The 24,309-nt window shown below is 44.7% G+C and overlaps 1 protein-coding gene across 3 annotated transcripts in view; it reads left to right on the top strand.

Annotated features, from left to right (window-relative positions):
• LOC123021014 (zinc finger protein 397-like) overlaps positions 1-21,776 on the top strand; it is a 52,024-nt gene extending 30,248 nt beyond the window's left edge. Inside the window, exons 7-10 of one of the 3 annotated variants that reach the window (XM_044425386.1) lie at positions 8,146-8,262; positions 9,789-9,905; positions 14,947-15,063; positions 20,331-21,776. In XM_044425386.1, coding sequence (XP_044281321.1) covers positions 8,146-8,262; positions 9,789-9,905; positions 14,947-15,063; positions 20,331-21,163 — 1,184 coding nt within the window. In that variant the 3' untranslated portion in view covers positions 21,164-21,776. Of the gene's footprint in view, positions 1-204; positions 1,233-8,145; positions 8,263-9,788; positions 10,833-14,946; positions 15,064-20,330 lie in introns of those variants that run through there. The other 2 variants (XM_044425387.1, XM_044425388.1) reach the window with 2 other exon arrangements.
• The last annotated feature ends 2,533 nt before the right edge of the window (positions 21,777-24,309 follow it).

Below are 24,309 nucleotides of genomic sequence, written 5' to 3'. Positions count from 1 at the left end.
CACAGGAGAGATCTCCCGCAGCCATCCCGAGTACTGGCAAAGCCTCCCTTGGAGAGACAGGTTGGTCAGACATTAGTGAATTATGAATTTCAATTCAGCTGGAGAAAGGGGGGGACAAGAGGGAAGGTCAGCCAGAACAAGGTGGCAAGAGTCTTGAAAAGAGATGACCAGAACAATAGACATTTCCTCTCTCTGTCTCTTCAGGTAATCGGAAGAGAAGTCGGATCCAGAACGAGATTGCCCAGGTGGAAAAGACTGAGGCATTAATAGATTTATCCCAATGGAATGTTCCAGTGACAGCAACAATCCTTGAGCAAGTTTGTGAATCCAGTGTGAAACAGGGAGAGAAACCGGTGAAGGGAGAAAATGAATCCAGGGAACTTTTAGAAGGTCTTGCAGCTGCTTGTAGCGAAACCTCCACTGTGAACTCCAGGGAAGAAAAGCTCTTAGTTTCTAAACATAGTGCAAGTTGCCACTACACACCCGGACTTGTGACACCTACCAGGGAGGACCACTTCGAATGGCTAATGTGGGGGAGAAATACCCAGCAAAAATCATATCATCAAAGAACGCAAAGAGAGAAGAGATTTTTGGAATGCCCTGTATGTGGGAAATGCTTCAGGGAGAGAGAGAAATTGATGCAACATCAGTGCATTCATGCGGAAGGAAAATTATTTGAATGCTTCAAGGGTGGGGAAATTTTCTGTCAAAGAGAGAATTCACCAAGATGGCTCTGTACTGGAAAGAAACTTTATGAATGTCCTGAGTGTGGGAAGAACTTCCATAACAAAGCAGATTTAATTAGACATGTGAGAATCCATACCGGAGAGCGGCCATTTGAATGTCCCCAGTGTGGCCAGTTCTTTATTCAGAGAGTTCATTTGATGAGGCACCAGAGAATCCACACCGGAGAGAAGCCACACGCGTGTCCCATATGTGGGAGAAGCTTCTCTCGGCGGGATGAATTGATCAGGCACGAGAGGACTCATGATCGAGAGAGGTTCTACATATGTCCCGAATGTGGGAAAAGTTTTAGTCACAAAGGCAACCTGGTCAAGCATCAAAAAAGCCATGTGAGAGAGGTTATGCTGTGACAACTCATCCTACAGAAAATGTTTCATTAGCCAGTACTGTGTTAGAAATAGAGGACTGCTTGCGATCTGCGCTAAAGAGTGCCTTTGTGCTATTGGGTGGCATTAAAACATAATACATAAATAAACATATTACATCAACACTGAAAGGTTCTAATGTGCTCTCTCATAAAAAGGGAAGCAAATGCGTTTGTGTTACTTGGAAGATCTCAGGAAACTGGGAGGCATAAAATAATAGCTACTAAAAAGTTATTTGTTACTCCTGTATAAAGCTATAACTCAATTTTAAACTCTTGTTTCTTTAGTTATTTTGCTTGCACCCCACCATTCTACCAAAAATGGCACTCAGGGTGGCTTACAATCATGACTAAAAGCAAACACATTAAAAACAACAATAGCAGAAACCATACTGCTGTCATATTTTCTCTGCTTTCCTTACCTAACATCTCTGTCTTGATAGCAGAACCAAAGCACAACTGTTTTTTTGATAAGTTTTATTCTAAATAACCCTAATAAAAAAATAAAAAAAAATAAAAGCAACATAAGTCATCAGAAACATCGGACCTGTTGGGTCAGTCCCCACATTTTTCCTATTTATGATAACTTAAAAACATATTTGAATCTATATGGAGTCCTGTTTCTCTAGCCAATAATAAAAAGAGACTCAAGTTTTATAGAAATCAGTACCTTCTTTCTCTTTCAATGACAAAGTCAGTCTATCCATTGCTGCACAGTCCAAGATCTTTTTTAGGATCAGTTTGTTGGTGGGTGGTTCTTCACTTTTCCAGTGTTGGGCAAATGCAATCCTCGCCGCAGTAATTACATGTAAAATCAAGTACATTTCTTGTTTACTAGTAGCAAGAGGTATGCCTAATAAGAAAACTTCAGGTTTAAAAGCTAAGGATTTTTGTAACATTTCCTCAAGCCATTTTATGTATTTTATCCAATACTTTTTCGCTTTATCGCAAGTCCACCACATATGATAGAAGGTACCCAATTTATAGCATAACTGTTGAAAACTAAGAATCCTTCTGAAAGTCCCACACATATCCCAACTGTGTCAGAATTGTCTCTTGAGCAGAGAATCGACCTTGACCTTGAACTGCCATGTTCATAAGACATTACTTCAACATTAAGGAATGAGCAATGGAGAGAAACCATAACCATGTTCCTGGAGTGAGAATCGCTTTGGTGAAGGAAAAGTCTGAATGAAACCATGGAGGGTTCACAGAGGAAAACGCCACTAAAATAATCTCTGTGTGGGAGAACATTGAGCAGACATAAGGGCCTTGAGGAAACATCACGAATGTTCTGAAAGTGGAAAAGGGTTCAGTCAGAACATTGTGCTGAAACTACAGAAATGCTTCAGTTATTACATTTCAGCTCTTTGAGAGGAAGTCCTCTGGTTTAGACAGCAATCCTAAACATGCTGGGAATACGTATGTTGAACATGGTAGGACTGACTTAGAGATCAGCACTTTTAAAAGTCATTGCGTAGATCTCTGCTCTCCCCCAAACCACACTAGGAACTGCATGCTTTGGGGAATGAGAAACCTTTGGTTGCCTCAAAGAAAAGTCCCCCAACCCTGTGAAAAAGATTTAGGGTTCAAGTGAGGGAGAGCTGGGTGGAGGGAAAATTTTATCTGCCCATCAAAAGGACAGATTTCTGTACAATTCTGTAACTTCGTCATAACATGTCCGATAAAACAGAAATGAACCCCTCAGCTCTTTTGGCAGTCATACGAAATCCAGTGGTTACAGTATTGGATTGGGACTGAGGAGATCTGGGTTCTGGTTCCCACTGGACCACGATGCCCACCGTCATTGAGTTACAGAGGATGAAATGGAGAGGAAGACTTGAGCATCATGGGTAATCCTTGCAGGAGTGGGGAGAACAGGATATAATGCTAAATAAATAGCCCCTTCCCCTCCATTCCCCATGATTGGCAGAAGTACAGTAAATGATGCAAAATACTTTAAAATACACACAAGCTTATTCTGCAAATTTCACACCCTTCAGGCAAATTTGGATCAAAGCCTTGCTGCATAGTTTTGACTTCCATTAGTTTGCTGGGAAATGTGAAGCCCCGAATGTAAAGAAGAGGGTGTCACTTGGCAAGGATCAGCAGGGCAGGAAAGAAAGATGGATTTTAACAGCAGCATCCCAGAGCTAATGCTAACAAGGGAGCCCAGGTGTCTTGGGGAGCTTCCACAGATAGCTATATAGTTTTGAATTGTCATGCTTTTGTTTGGTACCTGCATGGCAGGGTGATCAGCTTATTGTCTCATTATTTTTTCTGTGGCAGTTCTGTCTCTTCATAGAATGCAGAAACTCTGAGGATTTCTTTCTCTCTTTCAGAAAAGTGGAAGTGTAGTTCCATCTTGACAAGTGTAGATTCTTTTAGTGCCGCTTTTCCATCTTTTTAAAGGGTTGGGATTTTAATATGAGGTGTGATGCAGGTGAACTCACAGCTCAGCACACAGTTGAGCATAGCTTTTGCCTCAGGCACTGTTTTAAGATACCATTTATATTTATTTCTATCTATGTATTAATTGGTGCTAAAATGCTTTTCCAGCTGTAGGGTTGGATCCAGAATCTGCCTCCAGTTAGTGGAGGGGCCTGGTGTGGGAGGAAGGACTTTGCCTTGCGGAAGGTCTCCCTGACTTCCTATGCAGTATTTTCAGTGGGCTGGAGGAGCCACCCTAGAAGTGAAAAATGAGGAAGTCTACTTCTGCCAGTAAAGTTGATCCCTCTTGAATCTAGATTCAATCCATTATCTGTTTAAAAAAAGCAGCCACACTTTTCTGAGCTTGCATGTACCTACTGGCATACTGGGATCGACTTCTGAGGCCCATCCCCAGACAACGCTCCAAAGGAGGGGCCTTTTCTGTGGTGGTTCCCTGACTGTAGAAAGCTTTCTCCAGTGAGGCCTGCCTGGTACCAACATTGTCATATTTTTGCTGCTAGGTCAAGATTTTCTTTATTTCCAGGCCTTAAGTTGTAGGCACCTAATTCTGTGGTTTATCGGGATCTACATTTTATTGTGAATTGTTTTTAACTGTTTAAATTTTGTGGGTGTTTTAAATTCTGATTTTAAGAGGTGTTGAGTTGTTTCTGAGGGAGCCATCTAATTAAATTATTTCTCTTATTATTGATAATGATACTATAACACCATGAAATATTTCTGTTATCGCACTATAACAATATAATGCAAATATTATTATATATGGTATTATAGCACGATACCTTCCGTTTATTTAAAAGTTGGTTTTTATCCCAAAATGCATTTTAGGGCTGCGTTTGAAAGAGGGATGTTAAAAAATCAAAATAATGAAATGGCCCCACTGTAAATGTCACTGTGAATGCTGAATTTCCAGTGGCTACTTAGGTAAACTCTGCCCTCTCATTCTCCTACAGCATCCAAGCCATGCTCACTGTTGTGAATAGAGTATAATGAGATGCATACAAAGAAAAAGCACAGTGCTTGCAAAAGTGTGGAAAGTGAATTACGATTCCCCTTGTAGCTATGCTAAGATAGCATTAGGAACCACTGGCCTGGAAGCAGCCAAGAAAAGAGGTTGTCCCTCATGGACAACCCCGCTCCGCACCTCTCTCTGTTTCTTCGGGTGATGAGAAAAGTAATTGGATCAAGATGGAGCTCTCCCAGGAGGCAGAGCTTGAGACATTAACAGAATTAGCAAAATGGACCTTTCCTGTAATGACTGCAATTTATGAACAGGGTCGTGAGTCCCCTGTGGAGCAGGGAGAAAAACCAGTAAAAGGAGAGAAGGAATCCAGGGGTGGGGAGGGGGGTTAAAAGAAGGCTTTACAGCTGCCTATACTGAAACTTCCTCTCTGCACTCCCAAGCAAAAAAGCCTTTAGTTTCCACATATTGTAGATGGTACCAGTATAAATCAGGCCTTGTTATTTATTATTATTTATTTGGAGAACTTATATGCCGCCCCATTTGCATAAGCCTTGGGGCGGCTTTCAAACATAAATAAATATAATCAGTACAATTACATAAAATATTGGAGACATCCTGGAGAAAAGTTGTTAAAATCAATAAATAAAGTTAACAATTAAAATAACGTTTAAATAAAATAAAATAAATGACACATGCTTGTTATGACACATACTGGAGAAGAATACTCCAAATTTGCATTGTGGGAAAGAAGGAAACCTCCAGCAAGAAATAAGCCATGAGAGGTTCCAAACAGGGGAGAAACCCTATGAATGTCCTGTATATGGGAAATGCTTTGGGCAGAGGGAACACTGCAGAAGACCTCGATGAATCCATGCTGGAGAGAAAGCAGTCATACACCCTGAGTGCAGGAGAAGCTTCTCGGAGAAAACTTTCCATGAGAAACCTTTTGAATGCCCTGTGTGTGGAAGAAGATTTAGTTGCAAATACACCCCGGTTAAGCATCAGAGGACCCATGTAAGACAGGTTGTACTCGGAGAAGTCAGTGTCCTATCCGAGAACGTCATTTGTGTTAGGAAGTGTTGGAAAACCTGCTGCTTGTACTTTGCAGTGAATAAATATTACTCCAGTGCTTTCTCTTGTAAGAAGGTGTTACCCTTTAATTTCTTGCAGCTCAGGGCAGCACAAAATGAATATTTACTGGGAGTAAAATGAACTCTAGGACTTACGTAAGACCATCCAGGTTTTGCATGGAGGTGTAAACCAAACCAAATGCTAACCATTGTTCCTACAGTGGCTCTGTCTTCCACCACTATTTTAAAAAATGTATTTCAGTGGCAAATTTCATAGTATTAGAAAGTGATAGGCAAGTCAGTTTGTATTCTCCACTGAATAAATACCGGATTTTGAACACAAGTCTCCAACAGTCTCATTAAAAGAGAAGTAAATTATTTGGCATTGCTCTTGAAGTTTTCAGTGCTCAGGGAACTGGGAAGCAAGTACTATCATCTACTGGGAAAGCTAGTTTCAATCAAACCCAGTGAAATTTGCAGCAGAATAAACAGATTTTAGATGAAGCCAAATTGTACACCACTTTCTGTCTCCACCATTTTGCCCTGGAAGCAGAACTTGCAGTGGCACTTTATAGGATGTCGTGCCTTTCGTCTCTCTTACCCACACATTCTGCAGGTTCTTGGACCAGCCCATCTGGACTGTTCTGCATGAAAGGACGTGTGAGGTGCACATTCTTCTCTTAAGACTTGCCCTTTAAGTATGCAGAAAAAAAATCCTGCTGCACGGCCTATCGTTATAAATAAATGGTATACATCCCAGGAGAAAAGAACTTCCACAGATGCACTTGCCCCTTTCTGCCAAAACACCCATGAAGACAAGGGCATTGGCCACAGAGCCCACTGAGAGCTAATGCGAGGCTGCCTGGTTCCACAGGCAGTGGTGGAATGAGGACAGAGCAGGGCTACTGGGAGGAGGGAGGAGGAAGAGGAAGGAGTTCTGTGGGGCCACCATAGCCCCATTTCTCATTGCCTGGGGATAAGGACGGAGGGGAAAGTAGAAGGCTTCATGGCAATCCAAGAGCAGCTGAGCCACAGAAACGGATTCTTGTCCTGGGGGAAGGTGCATGAGGAAATAGTGGCAGAAACTTCACTTTGTACTACTCAAGGGAGAACCAGGTTGCAGAACTGCCCAAGCCACCATCATAGATCATTCGGGGATGGAGGAAACTAACACGTCCACATTTTGGCAACGATGCAGTGAAACTTTTGGTGGGGCATAAGAACTGAAGGGACACAAATTGCATATCCCCGGTCTAGCAAAACTTGGTGTTCCGATATTCAAGACTGGCAATCGTAATACTCTGGTGCTGTGTCAAATGCACTGGATTCCTGTCAGTTTCCAGGCTCCGCTCAGTGTTGCTGCTGCCCTTTCATAGTTTAGGACTCGTCCACCTAAAGGAGTTTCTCCTCCCATGTGTTCCTGCTCCTCTGCAGAGACAGTCTCTTCAGAGACTTCTTTCTGGGAACAACCAGGGAAAAGAACTTCTCTGCAGCGGTACCCCCATCTGTGGAATACCTTTTCCGGGAAAATCCAACCGGCATGCTCACTTCATACGTTTAGATGTTGAGCTGAGCATTTCCTCTCCCAGCAGGCATATTACTTTGATTATCAACTTTAATGCTGGCTCTTTAATAGTGTCTTTTCATATTTTCAACTTTTATATCAGTACTTCCCTGTTGTGCTCATGATTTTCGTAGTGATATTGTTGTCTGAGCTTTTTATGATTGTAAATCGCCCCAAGGGCGACAGTTGCAATAAGAAGTGCTAGTTGGGTGGCATATAAATAGAACAAATGAGTAAATATAGGTTCTGCTGTTCAGTATGCAGTAATTACATTTATTTATTATTAACTTGTATAGATTGCATTATTTGCCAAGCAGCCATCAAGGTGGTGCCCAGCAGTTGAAAATAGTGATGGTGCCACCCAGGCACTGCTTAAATGGTTTCAGTGAAGGGGAAACCAGTTATCGCCATGGCTTTCTCCTCAAGCAAAAAATGTCAGTTCTGCTCCCCCCCCCTCCACCCTGGCCCAAAGCCCCTGGGAACTCCAATTTTTTTGAGGGTGCTGAAATCCGTTCTGTCTTTGCCTCTCTGGAAGGAAAGCGAATTGTGAATTGTCTGTGAATTGTGGCTAACAGAACAGAGGCAAGCAGGTCTGGTCTTCAGTCCTTTGTAGAACTCCTTGGCCCAACCTGTGACTAGCAAGGAGTACAGTAAAGGAAGTAGAATAAGTTAAAGCATGCATGTTTGCTTGACCGGTGTATTTTGTGCATCATGTACAGTTTGGGGGAATTTGGGTCAATACCTTGCTGATCAATTGTGACTTTCGTTATTTTGTTCAGGATGCACACAGCTCTACATGTAAAAAAAGAAAGAGTATCAAATGGCAGAGTGACATCCTAGAGGCATGAAAGAAAGATTAATTTTAGGAGTTATATCCTGACTCAGATGGAGAAGGAACAAAAGCCGATCAGAAGCTGGTTGCAAGAGTTCAGAAAAGCGGTGATCAAAACCATAGACAAAAATTTCTCTGTCTCTCTCTCTCTCTCTTCAGGCCATGTGACAAGAAGTCGGATCAAGATGGAGACCTCCAAGGTGAGAGAGACTGGAGCATTAGCAGAACTATCCCAGTGGAATATTCCAGTGGCACCAGCTCTTCATGAACAAAGATGTGAGTCCAGTGTGAAATGGCAAGAAATGGGTGAAGGAATGAATGAAACTAGAGAGCTTTTCTACACAAGAGAGAAGGCACATGCATGCTTTGGCGGTGAGAGAAGCTTAGCTTAGTGAAACAATTTGATTAACAATAAAACAAAATTCTGCGAGAAATCACTTGACAGTCTTGAGCCTGGGAAAAGCTTTGTTTGCAGACAGGACCAGAGGATGCAGCATGAGAGACTGGTGTGGAGAACTCGGTGCTCTGTCACCGAAAGCATCAGTAGCAAATTGTTAATAAGTAGTAGGACAATTAGCTTGTACTCTGCACTGAACAAATGCCACATCTTAAACATGGTATGCCTCCAGGAATCCCATGAAAAGGCAAATTCTTTGGCCTGGAGCCAAGTTCTTACCACTCATGGGACTGAGAGGCACCGAACAATATCTGTTGAGAAGTAAGTTTCCCTTGAACTTGATGGAAGTTAAGACTACGTGGATTTTGGCTAGGGCTAAAGAAAAAACTGTAAAACACTATTTCCTTTGTGCTCTGTCTTCTTCTTCCCCGGAAAGTAGAACATGCAGTGCGGCTTTATATAAAGACCTACCACTGGGTCCCCTGACCCACAATTGTCCCAAATTCTCAAGCAAATGTTTTTTGCCAGCAACCCTAGCAGCATGCCAAGTATACATGAGGCCAAAAGGTTATGTGCCTATTCAGGGGCGAAATTCAGATTTCCGAAGTATCTATTGAACAGAAAACAGAGAATTTACAAAAGACGGAATAAGGTGAATATATCTAAAGTAGTGAAAGCTTCAGTTGGAATATTGTGTTTATCAGCCGTACGAGTATCCATGTAAGTAATTGGCAAATTTCGTCATTCCCCTTGTCAGCACTTTCCCTCATAAAGACGAATTTGACAAAGCTTCTGATGCTTGCTAACTTGTTTCTGATTGAATTTGTGCAGATTCCAACTTCTCAGGTTCCTCTTTCTTAAGATGTAGCAAGCTGACTTTGACCCCGGGGACAGGGACGTGGGGCCCTCCAGTTGTCACTGGATTACAACACCCCTCATCCTTGGCAGTGCTTGGCTCAGGGGTGTTGAAACCCAGCCACATCCACACATTTCCCACTCTGGGCTTAACTGATGATCATAAGCACAAGTCTTCAGAATGCAGGGGAAATTAGTTACAAATAAAGACACTGGAGGTGAATGCTGTTGATTTGTTGTTCCTATAAGGGCTGAGCTCCAAGCTTTGCTGGGTAGTCAACTGAATCACAAAGACAGGGAAGAAAAATGAACTTTAACCACAAAACCCTGGCACAAATCCATTATTTTCGGCCAGAATGCACACAGCACTGAATGTAAAAAAGGTGTCAGCTGACATGGTCAAGGAGATAGAAAAGAAGATGCGTTTTTACCAGCAATGTGGTAACTCAACTAGAGACAGAGCAGGAGGGAAGCCCAACAAGAAGGAGGTTGCATGAGCTTAGAAATGTGACCAAAATGTACACAAATGTTTCTCTCTGTGTCTCTTCAGGTGATGAGAAAAGAAGTCGGATCAAGATGGGGACCCCTCAGGAAAGACAGGTTGGGAGATTAGCAGAGTTGTCCGAATGGAATGTTCCGGTGACAGCAGCCACTCTTGAGCAAAGATGTGAGTCCCAAGGGCAACAAGGGAAGAAGCTAGTGGAGGGAGAGAAAGAATCCAGGGAACTTATAGAAGGTTTTAAAGCTCGCTGTAGCGAAACCTCCACCCCACACTCTAGGGCAGAAAAGCCCTTAGTCTCCAAATATACTAGGAAGTACCACTACAACATAGGGCTTTTAATGAAGTGTTCTGGAGAGGACCACTCTGAATATCCAATGTGGGGGGGAAATGTCCAGCAAAAGACAAACCATCACAGATGCCAGACAGGGGAGAAGCCTTTTGGATGCTCTGGGTGTGGGAGAGGCTTCAGGCAGAGAGAAAATTTGATACGACATCAGAGAATACATAATGGAGAGAAATCGTATGAACGCTCAGAAGGTGGGAAAACTTTCCATCAAAGAGAGAACTTGCTGAGAAAGAGACTATATGAATGTCCTGAATGTGGGAAAGACTTCCCTACTAGAGGAACATTAATTAGACATGTGAGAATCCATACCGGAGAGCGGCCATTTGAATGTCCCCAGTGTGGCCAGTTCTTTAGTCAAAGAGCTCATCTGATGAGGCACCAGAGAATCCACACCGGAGAGAAGCCGCACGCGTGTCCCGAGTGTGAGAGAAGCTTCTCTCGGAGCGATGAGTTGATTAGGCACCAGAGGACGCACGGCCGAGAGAAGTATTATATATGCCACGAGTGCGGGAAAAGCTTTAGTCACAAGGGCACCCTTGCAAATCACCAGAAGAGCCACGTAGGACATTAACAAACTCTGAAAGGCCAACATCCAACACGAGAAACTTCAAGTAGTAACTTCCATTGTGTTAGCGACCCATCAGCAGGATTGTAGCAACCTGAGCTAAAAGGAGTATTGATACAGGCAGTCCCTGGGTTATGAACGGATTCCATTCCTGAGAAAACAGAAATTTCCTCTTTAAGTCGAATTTGTATGAAAATCGGATCATGTATAGCCAGCCCTCCACATTTGCGGGGCTTAGGGGCACAGGACCCCCATGAAAGTTGAGAAACTGTGAATATTTCTAGCCCCCCCCCCCCCCCGTCCAAACTCACCAGTGCCTCCTCTTTGCAGCAAGGAAATGCTGGAGGGATTTCCCTCTCCAGATGCACAGGGCAGAAAAAACCTTTAGATTCCTCCCTCACCCCCCTTCTCTCTCTTTATGGGGATGACAATTTTCTGCAGTAATTTTTAAAAACCAACGGACCTTTTGACAGTCTGTTTGTAAATACAGGATGTTCATAACTCAGATGTTTGTAACGTGGGGACTGCCTGTATTCTGAATCAAAATAACCCAGGTTTTTCACGTGCCTGACTTGTAGTCTGCAAACCCGTGTATGTTATACAGCCACACGTTTTCCTCCTGTTTTGCAGCAGGTACTCTGCCATTTCTAGGACTTGGCAGGACTTGCAGCACCATCCTAGGCATATTTGCCCCGATGAAAGTCCCTCTGAGCTGGGCTTTCTTCCAAGTATCTGGGAATAGGGCCGCAGCTTCATTCTGGTTTTGCCCTGCATAGAAATAGCTCATGGCTCTACGCATTGGATGAGTTGCTCAGCTCAGCTTCTGAGACCTTCCCGTCTCTGTGCACTTTGCACTTGTGCTGACAAGAGCTCCATACACACACTTCTGTTTCCTTTCTTAAGTGAAAACATAGGATCTCAGGAAGTTGAAGTTAATCCCACATCCTAGTCTGTGGTCTTCAGCATATTATTAAGAATTTGCCTCGATGACTTAGAATTGGCCCCTTAAGCATAGCTAATATGTGGCTGGGGGCTTTACCAGAAGACGCTGATGTCACTTCATAGCACTTGGATAGTGGAAGGGAGAGCAAAGCAGCAGCCAGTCTGAACGTGAGAAAGAGAGATGCTGAAAACTGAGACGAACATACCTGGGAATCACTGGAGCCCAGTGGCGCTGACATCTGAGTGGAGAGCTATAGGGTTGCACCGGGCAAGCTTGTAGCTGGAGTTGGCTAAACCCGGGGCAAAGCTGCTCTCCTTGGGGCTGTGATGCAAGATCAGGAGTTGTGCTGCCTGTTTTTAGGGGCCTCCTTACTTCCAGTAGCTTCTGCTTGTACAGCTTGTACATTTCGAAATAAACTGATATTGCAAAAGACACCTTCAGTCTCCAGTGCACTCTCTCATAACAAAGGGAATCAGGCTCGGCAGTGAAACAGCCCTGCCTTTATATTGCCCCAGGAGCTAGAACATAGCAAGCTGCCTCAACACTGGTGAGATTATGTGTCCATTTAGCTCTGTACCAACTCTGGGGACCAGTGGTCACTCTCCCGGGTTTAAGACGGAGGACTTTCACAGCCAGAGGTTGAAGCTGGGATGTTCCTTTGGCAAAGCCGTTGCTTCTTACTGAGCGGCAAGAGACCAAACTGCCCCGTGCCAATAGGGCCACTGGTCGAAAGATCCTAGCACTGTTTGCTCAGTCTCCCAGTTTGCAGGCAGCAATTCCTTTGAGCCCTACTTCCTGGTGTATTTTCATTTGACAATGTTGGGAATTCCACCTGGGATCTATGTCTGCTGTTCAGTGAGTTTAGAGACTTAACCTGTAAGGCAACAGTTCTACTCAACGCAGTGGGACTTAACTATGGTGTGAACAAATGTAGCTTTGTGCTGAAAGAATGGCTCTACAGAGTTATTACATCAGGAAGTGTGCTGCCCAGCAGAGTGCCTGCAAGCCAGATCCACCCACATGTGCCCAGGGGCACTGTGGGAAATGAGGGCGGTTCTGGGTATGGATGCCGCTGTAGCAATATGCCTACCGTCGTGGTTTTTTGGTAAGGTACATTGTCAGTGGTTTCTGGCAGCTGTTTGGCGCAGTGGGTGCAGCCTTTAAGGTGCTGACAATAACATATAAAGCCCTAAACAGGTTAGAACCTCCTTCTGTATACACCTGCCTGGAGCGTTAGATCTTCGACAGAGATCCTTTTCCAAGATCCCTCCTTGAAGGAGGTGAGGAGGGCTGTTACAAGGAGAAGGGCCTTTTCGGTGGTGGCACCTTGATTGTGGAATACGCTCCCCAGAGGGGTTCATTTGGCACCGACTCTTTATTCTTTCTAGCACCAGACCAAGACCTTTTTATTTAACCAGTATTTTAATTCTCAATTTTAATATAAACCTGATTTAATTCTATTTTAATCAAGTACTGATAATTGTTCTGATATTTTTATTGCTGTAAACCATCTAGAGATTTTCTGTGGAAATATAGATGGTATAGAAAATTTTAAAATAAAATAATGAATAAATAAAGATAATACTTTGACCAATTTCAGAGAATCCATAAAGGAGAGAAACTTTATGGATTCTCGGACTGGAGAAACAGAAACATCCTTTTGTGAGGATGCTGCATTCCTCTGGTTTGTGGGGAGCTTGCCTTATACAGTCCTACTTCAGTCTGTGTAGCTCAATATTGCTTACAATTACAGGATTCAAGCCACAGAAAGAGTCAAGTTTGGGTTCAGTGAGAGTTGTCAGTGAACCATGGATTGTTGTTGAAACATGTGTTACTGTGCTGTCTGAACAAACCACAGTGAACAACCCATTGTTCATAACCGACATCAAGCCATGGGTTATCTTCACGGGCTGTTCATACTTAACAAGTCATGGCTTGTTAGCACAGATGGTTTTAGACCACATGATAACCCATGGTTCAACAACTCACGCTCAACCCTTGAATGTGAGTTGCCATGTTGTCTGAACCCAGTCCATGAGAGTAGAAGCTCTCCAGGGTTTCGGCCCGGAGGCTTTTCCAGCCCTGAAGCTTGAACCTGGGAGCGTTTGTGTGCAAAGCAGATGCTCTGCCACTGAGCAATGAGTCGGACCTCTAAGGCACAAGCCTTAGGTTAGCTCCCAAACTACACATACCAGATTTGAAGGATTTTTCAAAGTCTGTGTTTTCTGATCTCTGGCATTTTCCCCATGCCCAGACAACTGGGCTGCCGAACGTGACTAATGGCAGGTCAGAAGGGCCGACTTTAAATTAGGGAGGAAGGATTGGGTGTGGGACTTGTCAGGTACAAATTTCTTTAATTGGGAAGGATCACACAAGGGTGAGGAGTGAAAACAGAGCTCTCCCCCCCCCACCACCACCACTCAGTCCTCTGTCCAGGTGACTCATGCGAGCAAGCCATCCTGTGCCCTTAATATTGAGGTCTCCAACATGGTTCCCATGGATGCCAGTTTCCCAGGGATACTTTTCTTGATGAGTACCAGGCTCTCTGCCCCTCCAGTTTTTTTTAAACTTTCTAATATATTTAAATTATGTATTTAACTGGAAGGCTGATTTGTTACAAAGCAAAGTGCTACCCCCCCACCCCCAAACTATCCCTACTTGGATTCAGAAGAGTGTTTTGTGTTTGGAAGATCAGTTCCTTCCCCCTGACCCCAACCTCTGCCTTATAATTTGATTCTTGGGCAAGCTACTTTTCCTTTAATCTCACCAGCTGGCTTCCCAAAAATTGATTGCTTTGTGACCAGCCATTCCCATCATGGCAGCCATTTTATGCTAAACCCCAGCAATACTTTCACCATTCCAAAAGTGCCTGCTGACCCCTCAAGTCTTTAGGAACCCTGGCCTAGTGCAATAATGTTATGGGGATTGGTATGCAAATTCAGTATCTCTTTCTTTAAGGGGAAATAGCCAGCCTAATTCGGACTGAAGGGACCAATTCATCCCATTCTCTCAGACCTCCTCCTCATGCCCCCCCCCCCGGCCACAGTGTCAGTAAACAGCTGCCCTTCTGAAGCCAATCATGACATGCCTGGACTTAATTCCTTTAACTCCCCCTTCTCCATGAAGTAGGAGCAGTTTTACAAATCAGCCATATTTCCTTGATTTACCAGCACTAGAATTCACCGCATCCAAGGGCAAAAAGGAAAATTAGTGTAGTCAATGTCTCCTGAACCAGCTGGAAAGGGGAGGGAGGGACATTCAATAGGAGGGAAGGGCAGGAACCAGCCGGTTGAAGTAATCTAGGTAACAGGTGACCAGAGCACAGACAAAATTCCTCTCTCTGTCTCTTCAGGTGACGAGAATAGAAGTCAGATCGAGATGGGAAGCTCTCAGGAGGGCGAGATTGGGACATTAGCAGAATTATCCCAGTGGAACATTCCGGTGGCAGCAGCAATTCATGAGCAAAGATGTGAGTCCAATGTGGAATGGGGGAAGAAGCCAGTGGAGGGAGAGAATGGATCCTACCCGCTCCTAGTGTTTCCTAGAGCTCCTGAAATGAACGCCTCCGTACTGCAGTACGGTGCCAAAAAGCCCTTAGTCTCCAAATATCGCAGTGGGGTGGGAGACGCTATAAAAATTATGCATGAGATTATCAGTATGAATTTCTCACATCAGAGGGAAACATGCAACAAGATTGACATCACAACTAGCATCAGCGAATCCAAGCAGGAGAAAAATCATATCATTGTACTCCCGGCCTGTGGGAAAAGCTTCCCTCTGCCAGTTCATTTCCTGAGTTTATCAGAGCAGCCACACTAGAAAGGAATCCTGCAAATGCCTTGAACGTGGGAAAAGTTTTGCTGCTAGAGGAGTTTTGATAAAGCCTTTGCAAATCCATAGCAGAGATAGACCCCATAACTGCTCTCAGTGTAGGAAAATGCTCCAGAGTAGGGGAACACTTGAGATCCCAACACAGGAGAATGACCATTCCAATTTTGGGAATGTGGGGAAAGCTCCTCTTGGAGTGATAAAGTGATCAGACAACAGAAAACTCACAGGGGACAAAGTCCTTACGAAGGTCCTGAGCATGCGAAGAGTTCTATTCAGAAAAAATGCAGATTAGCAGGGCTGGAACAAAACATTTTGCTGCCTGACCTGAAGGACAAGGTTGACCCTTCTCCCATTCCATTGGGGGCGGCAGCTTTCGGGGCTCCTGGGAAGGAACAGACAAGCTCAGCTGTGTCCTCCAACATCTCCTGGCTGCTGTTCGCCCTCTGGCAACTGCTGGCATTGGGCTTCCTTGCTTTGCCCAGTGCCAAGGCCATCCCTGCAGGGTGGCATGAGCACATCCGTGACATGGGTTCTGCTCTCATACTTGGGGTGGTGGTGGTGGTGCTGCTGCTGAACTATGGGCCCACTTTGAGAAGTGGGTGTGGAGTGGTTAGCCATCATCTACATTCCCATACCCACCCTGTAAAATGTTCCAGTGTCTGATTGATTAGATATTGATCGGTCTGTCTGATTGATTGATTGATTGATTGATCGATCAACAAATTGATTCTGTTGCCATTTCCTCCATATCTGTTTACCATCTAAGTGGCGACTGAGTGGCTAGGATGCATCCTGCTGGGGTCGGGGGGGTCGGGGGGAGGACGTGGCCAAGGCACACACAGTTGTTGACACCTAGGATACTCTGAGAGTTGTCAACTTGTGCATCAAATTATGTATCCGTACTCCAGAGTAGTTCCTATCAAATTTAGCATACTGTGTGACAGAATCCTATAGATTTCTGCTGCATTCAACAAGACTCGGCCCCTCAGAAGTGGGTATGGAGAATCGCAAGGTGATTTTATTTATTTATTAAAACATTTCTATGCCGCCCCTTGCCGAAGCCTCGGGGCGGCTTACAACACAATAAAATACAAAAATAACAATATAAAATTAACAATATAAAATAAATAACAATATAAAAGAAGTCACCCTGGCCAGATAAATAAGCAAATATTGTTAACAATTAAAATGACGTTTAAATAAAAAGGTCTTCACCTGGCACCGAAAAACAAATAACGACGGCGCCAGGCAGTGATAATTAAACATGCTCGAGATCAGGCTGCAAATCAAAAGTTAAACCTTTGTTCCTATCTTCACTTTTTCATCAAGAGGCTATGAGAACGTCTTGTGAGGATAACGGTCTGTGATTAGCGCATTTTGCACTAGCAGTGGAAACAGGTACATTGTTGGGAGCTGCACAAAGTGCCCAGGTGTGGGGTATTGTAGCAGCATACAGACTGAAATAAATAAATACATAAATAAACAAATTGCGGGGGCTGCGTTAGAGGTAGCCCTACTAGAGCTGGAGCCCTGAATCTTCCACCTGGTCCCCCAAACTCTGGGAGGCCGTCTGCCTTACAGTTCCACTGTCCACGGGCATTTACTGAGATGCAGGTGCAGGGGCCCTGTCAATTTCTGATGCAGCTGGTTCCCCTGGATTCGCCAAATGTGCTTCACATCCTCCTGCTCCCCCTTTGAATCTTTTGGTCTGAGATTTTTTTCCTGAAACCACATGTCCTCCCCTCTCTTCTTCATATATCCCGTTTTACAAATGGCGGTGTTCTTAGAAGATACATCTGTATGATCCAAAGTATGCATCAATTTGTATATGCAAATTTGTGATTTTGTTTCTTTTCTCTGCTCCTCCCCCCCATGGGCATGATCCCTGCATCTTTTCTGTGTCCAGCAAAGTCCCTAGTACTTGATTCTGCCCCCTTTATCCAGGTCCAGTCATTCAAGGGAATGAGGATGCGGCCCATTAGGACTTGCTTCTGAATCTTGGCTGCCGGATTTTAGTGGTCAGAAAGTTCCATATATGGGGTGGGGGGGTGTTAACAGAATCACACAAACAGGGAAGACATGTGTGTATGAGCAAAAACAGCCTAAATCAGCTAGAGGAGAGCAAAAAGATGGAGGCTGCAGTACTCGGGAAAGGAGGTGATCTAAATGATAAAAGAACCACCTCAACAAAAAAGAAAACTCTCAAGAGGAAGAATGAAGTTCACAGAAAGAGCAAAAATATCCTAAGGTAACATTCCTCTGACAGTTCAATTTCATAAGCCAAGACTGGAGCTCAAAGGAGAAGAAACCAGCAGAAGGAGAGACTAAAAATTGCAGGTTTTTAAAAGGAGTGGGCAACTTCCAGTGGTTTAAGCATCACCATGTCCCTTCTTTTAAAGGGAAAAAAATGATGTTCTCCCCACACATATTACATTTGGCAGTATCAGTGACCAACATGTGGCCCACGCCATCTTAAAGCTTTCACTAGCACAACCTCTACAGTAGATGCTCAGGAACAGCAGCCCAAGCATTGTAGAATGTGTATGTGTTGGTATTTGTTATGAAATACTGGAGTGGACCACTCTGAAAGTCCCAAATCGTATAGGGCATGTCGTGAGCAGAGCCGGCTGGAGCCGGGGGTCAGACTAGATGGCCCGGGAGGTCCCTTCTGACTCGCTCTGTTTCTGTGTTTAAAGAAAATACAAGAAAGTATTTTGATAAGCTTCCAAAAATCCAAACAGGCAAGAAATCATATGAGCATTCTGAGTATGGGAGAAGCTTTGATCAGAGAAATAATTTCATCAAATATCAGAGCAGCCGTAAATAAAGAGACCTGACAAGCACTTGGTGGGCTAGAAGGAAGCATTAATAAGACACCTGAAAATCCACACTCGACAGGGACAGTGCAGATGGCTTCAGTGTGGGATTTATTTTGGGGTGGTGGGGCGAGAAAGTGAGAAAGGATCCATAAAAGAGAAAAACCGTTTCAGTGGGTTCTCTTTGCAAACTGTTTTGTCTCCAGGGGTATTGGACAAGGACTCCTATTACTGGCCAGCACAACAGAATTCACACAGGAGAGAAAGCCCAGATCTCAGTCTGGATCATCACACCAATTCATTTCACTCGTTAGAAGACATCTGTGCAACTGCTAATTGCTCAAATGCTGTTGTTGGGTAGTTTTGTCCAGAGCAACATAGTCTGAGATCCTGCTGCCTATTTACGTATCTATTTATTTAAAACCTTTCTAGACCGTCCCATTACCGAAGTCTCGGGATGGTTTAACAATACAAAATGTAAAAAATTTAAAACACAGTGTCCTAAAAATTCAACTAATAATAAAAACCCAATTAAAGCAGTCAGGTCTTAAAACACTGGGAAAATAAAAAAAGGTTTTGGCCTGGTGCCAAAAAGGATGCAGAGACGGCAGCAGGTGAACCTTCTCTGGGGAACGAATCCCACAATCGGGGCGCCATTACAGAGAAGGCCCTTCAAATTTTAAAACATCGTTCCTCTTGGAGCTTTATTCCAGGGAAGCCAAACCTTTGGAGAGGGTGCCAGAATGTGGCACAAGGCCAAAAATATTTGGTTACTGGATAAAGCAAAATAGATAGAATTTGAGTTTGACGGAAAACAGGGCCTTAAGCTTCTTCAGCAGGGATGAAGTGGTATGTGAACAGTGGAATAGATTCCAGGCACACCTGGATAATTTGACCTCTAGACAGCCGTGAAACCAGTGCCAGGCTTTTGGGGGGCAGGGGGTGTTCTTGGGCAAGACTCCCTCAATGGGCCCCCTCCCCGAATGAGTGGGCCTTCTGCCCCCAGCTGTTCTTGCTGCTGCTCTTCTTCCTACGCTACTTGCTTGATGGGTCCAAAAGCAAGTGACCAAGTCGGTACCTGCTGCTTGCTCTTCCTTCTTCCAGTGACTGGGCCAGAGCGAGCAGCGGATGAACAAACCAGTGGAGGGAAAAGAGCAACTGGAGTGAGTCACTGCCCTGGATGCCAGCCCTGTGGGACACACAGTGAACATTCCTTGTCCTTCTTTAAAAGTGCTTTCTACCACCACGGCGACGCTTTCCCAACGTTTAGTTAAAAATACTGAGGATGTGCTGCTTTGTGTCTTAATCATGATTTAGTGCAGAACTATCATGACTACAGGAATAAAAGGCAGCTTGTTTCTGCTGCCTTGATGCTACACGCACCGGCTTCTCCAACTAGAAGAATGCCAGTCCTGCTGCTGATTCTGGGTGTGTTCGCTGCTGCCCCCTCCTCTGCCGGTCGCTGGGTGGTCGTTTGAGGGAGGGAGGGTTGGACTTGGGACCCAGGTGCCAGACGTAGCTGCACCACAGATCCCAGCAGGCATGGTCTTCAGCCCTGGGAAAACAGACACATGGCAGTGGCTAGCAAATTGCAACCAACTAAAGTAGGCCGAAGTAAGCCTGTTTCCTCAACTTGCACACTTTGTGCAAGTCACGCAATTCAGGGAGACCTGAGTGATCGCCTTCCTACATGAAGTTGATCTTCACGCTTCAGATCACACAGCCCTGGATGTAAGGACAGCTCCATCTAGTCTGGATGCAGTTAACTATAGCTTCCATGTAGCCTGACGTGCCTGATCCTGCCTCATCTTGGAAGCTAAGCAGGGTCAGACCTGGTTTAAATCTGGATGGGAGCCTTGAGTTCTGCCTTGAGCAGGACCTGATGGCTTGCTAGGCCCCTTCCGACTGTATGAGTCAATGAACAAGGGTGAGAGGGAGAGAGAAAGATGAGTTTTGCAAAGCACCTCCACCCTAATCAGTCAGAGAACGGACAGAACAGGAGGGAAGGTCGGTGAAAAAGAGGTTATTGCAGGACTATGAATAAGAAGTGACCAGAGCATGGACAAAATTCCTCTCTCTGTCTCTTCAGGTGATGAAAAGAGAAGTGTGATCAAGATGAAGAACTCTCAGCAGGGAGAGGTTTTGCCAGAAGAAATGCACAGCACATTAGCAGAGATTTATCAGTGGAATGTACCTGTGACAGCAACGCTTTATGAGCAAAGATATGAGTCCAAAGGGGAACAGGGGAAGAAGCGAGGGGAGGAAGAGGAAACCTCCAGTGCGTTCCCAGGAGGTCTTACCACTGTCATGAGCGAACCCTCCACCTTACAGTCTAAGCCAAAAAAACTCTTGGTCTCCAGGCTTGGTAGAAAATGCAATTACAGGTTAGGAATTGTAATGAAGCATGCTGGAGAAGACCACTATGTGTGTCCTGTGCTGGGGGGAAATGATCAGCAAAAAGCATGTCTTGTTACACACCAGAGAATCCAAACTGGAAAGAAGTCATATGACTGCTCTGAGTGTGGGAAAAGCTTCCATCCGAGATCTAAGCTTATTCGACATCAGAAAATTCATACAAGAGAAAGTCCTTATGAATGCCTCGAGTGTGGGAAAAGCTTCATTTCTAGAGGAACATTAATGGTCCATCAGATAATCCATACCGGAGAAAAACCGTTTGGATGTCTTCAGTGTGGGAAGTGCTTCAATCAGAGAACAAACTTGTTGAGACATCAGAGGATCCACACTGGTGAGAAAGTACATGAATGCCCCAAGTGTGGGAAAAAGTTTTATAGGAAAGATAAGTTGATTCAACATCAGAGAGTTCATACAGGAGAAAAACCCTACAAATGTCCTGATTGTGGGAAAAACTTTACAGTTAAGGAGAAATTACTAAGACACCAGAGAATTCATCTAGAGTATTAATATAGTTTATGCCTGAAGCATAATGAAAGTCTGTCTTACTACACATGAGAGAATCCCACATGCAGAGGCAAAGTTGGTCAATACCATACAAGTTTTATAATAGGCTACACACAAATTTTGTGTGCCTTAATCATAAGCAGGATGATTAGTATGATTACCTTAAATACTGTAAATCCCAGTCCTACACAGATTTAGCACATTCCACTCATGATATGTATAAAACAGAAGACTTCCAGAATAAAAAAGGAATTTTAAAACTGTTTGACTAAAAGTGAGGTAGCACGTTTGCCTTTTGTCATGTATCTGCTACCACACTTTAGCTTTTGGCCATTGTGTACAATTGTGGGTATTCACTATAAGGAAATGTGAATTTTGCAAAGTTCTATAAGCAAAATAGCAAAACACAGAAATTGCAAGTTCCTGCCTCCTAGGAACAGATGCCCTAAACTCTACCAAATGCTTTTTGTGCAGTTTAGACAAGTGGCACCTCCATCCAACTCAAACTACAATTTCATGGGGGTGACCAACTTTTTCTAGGTGTCTGTAACTAGCTCACCATAGATTACAGTTTTTAGGTTTTACATTAACATGAAAAAAACTTCCCCAACAGAACGAAATGCTCAATAGATTAAACTCTTTCTGCTCCAGTTAAAGAGAGGAGAGAGATTGTTTGAAGGTGGGGCTGCACAATTCCTGCATGATGTTGGAAGTCTGTATGGGTCCCGGGGTTTCATTTCTGCCTCATCTCCCTCAGTGCCTGTGCCCTTTGCCAAATCACGTGATATCAACATCAAAATCTCTGTTTATTAAGACTGAACCTGTCAGCCCGAAAGCGAATAAACTACAGGCAGGGACCCCTCTGTTTACAAAGCAGTCATCCTGGGACAGCCTTTTTCAGCTGCGCCATTCACATGTGAAACATTCCAGTGCACTGGGGTCTCGCCTTCACACCACGAGGGGCACTCTTGCTGCTTTCCCTCGCTATTCTCTCCCGGGCCTGGCCCTCTTCTGATGTTAGAGTTAGCCAGATGGCATGGGATGGATCAGGATGATAGACCAGAGGAAGGTACAGCATGAAAGCATGCCTCTTTCCTGGTTTCACGCAGATTGTCTAAATATGCATTGGTATACATGAGCAAGGGACTGCAGGTGGCGCATTGGTTTAAACCACTGTGCTGCTGGGCTGGTTGATCGAAAGGTCGCCAGTTCGAATCTGCACAACAGGGTGAGTTCCCGTTGCTCCATCCCAGCTCCTGCCAACCTTGCAGTTCGAAAGCATGCAAATGCAAGTAGATGAAAAGGTACCCCTTCGGTGGGCAGGTAACAGCGTTCTGTGCACCTTGGTGTTTGTCATGCCAGCCGCATGACCACGGAGACTGTCTGCGGACAAACGCTGGCTCCCTCGGCTAGGAAACGGAGATGAGCGCCACCCCCTAGAGTCAGGCCTGGCTGGACTTAATGTCAAGGGGAAACCTTTCCCTTTTATACATGAGCAGACCAGATGAGTGAGTAAGAAATGTGGTTATCTCACTGCTACTGCGGTCCTCAGAGTCCTTGCCAACAACCCTCCGTTCACTCACATGCACCCTTTGGGTGTGCTCTCTCTGAACGTATGCTTTGTTTGAAGGGGGCTGTCCTGTCTGATTCCAGTTCAGAAAGAATGAGCCATAGGAACTGCTGCCCATCCCGAACGAGCACTTGGGCAACGGGCTGAACAGTCGCACGAGTCACGTGGTCAGAGTCTTCTGTGCTACAACAGGACGTGTTTCATTTCCATTTGAGTTCAAAGGATAATTCCTAAATTTTCATCTGTGCATACTCAATAGCGCACATAAGCATTAGTAGTAGTAGTACACTGTATTTATACAACACCTTTCTTTCTTCCTGTAAGGTGGCTTACATGGCTCCATTTTATCCTCACAACAACCCTGTTAGGTGGGTTTGTCTGAGAGTGAATGATTGGCCTGAAGTGTCTGATCCTGCTGACTCTTGGAAGCTAAGCAGGATCAGGCCTGACTGAAATCTGGATGGGTGACTTAAATGCTTTGAGCTGCCCTGAGAGCTTCAGCTACAGACAGTATAAAAAGACCCTGCTGATGATGAATGATGCTGATGTCACCCAGTAAACTTTACCATAGAATTGTAGAATAGTTGAGTTGGAAGGGGCCAGAGGGCCGTTGGGTCCAACCCCCTGCTCAGTGCAGGACTCCAAGTCAAACCCTCCCTCTCAGATGGCTGTCCAGTTGCCCCTTGAATGCCTCTAGGGAGAGTTCCCTAGGTCACTGCTCCATTGTTGTACTGCTCTAACAGTCAGGAATTTTTTCCTGATGTCTAGCTGGAATCTGGCTTCAAGGAAGGGAGGGAGGGAGGGCTGAGTGGGGATTAGAACCAGATCTCCCAGGTTCCCAACACTCTAACTAGCACACTGCACTGGCCTATTCAAGTCATTGCCACATTCTGTCTTCTTTTCTGGGTGATGCATCTCCTCCTCCTCCTCCTCCTCCTCCTCCTCCTCCTCCTCCTCCTCCTCCTTTTTTTTTGACAATTCCTAAAGGGCCACCCTGAACTGGAGCTATTCCCATCTCTCACTCCATTTGTTGTTAGTCGCGAAGTTGTGTCTGACCCATTGTGACCCCATGGATGACACTCCTCCAGGCCTTCCTGTCCTCCACCATCCCCCGGGTCCACTCAAGCTCACACCAACTGCCTCAGTGACTCCATCCAGCCACCTCATCCTCTGCCGTCCCCTCCTTCTTTTGCCATCTATTGCTCCCAGCATTAGCCTCTTCTCCAGGGAGTCCTTCCTTCTCATTAGGAGGCCAAAGTATTTGAGTTTCATCTTCAGGAACTGCCCTTCTAAAGAGCAGTCAGGGCTGATCTCCTCTAGGACTGAACGGTTTGATCGCCTTGCGGTCCAAGGGACTCGCAGGAGTCTCCTCCAGCACCACAATTCAAAGGCCTCAATCCTTTGGCGCTCAGCCTTCCTTATGGTCCAGTTTTCACAGCCATACATTGCCACTAGGAAAACCATAGCCTTGACTATATGCACTTTTGTTGGCAGGGTGATGTCTCTGCTTTTTAGTATGCTGTCTAGATTTGCCATATCTTTCCTCCCAAGGAGCAAGCATCTTTTAATTTCTTGGCTG

This window comes from Varanus komodoensis, unplaced genomic scaffold (assembly GCF_004798865.1).
Source record: "Varanus komodoensis strain SLA01 unplaced genomic scaffold, ASM479886v1 scaffold151, whole genome shotgun sequence".
In the NCBI taxonomy this organism is placed as follows: Eukaryota; Metazoa; Chordata; class Lepidosauria; order Squamata; family Varanidae; genus Varanus; species Varanus komodoensis.
Note: the sequence above shows the minus strand (reverse complement) of the source record. Positions and strands in the feature narration are given on the sequence as shown.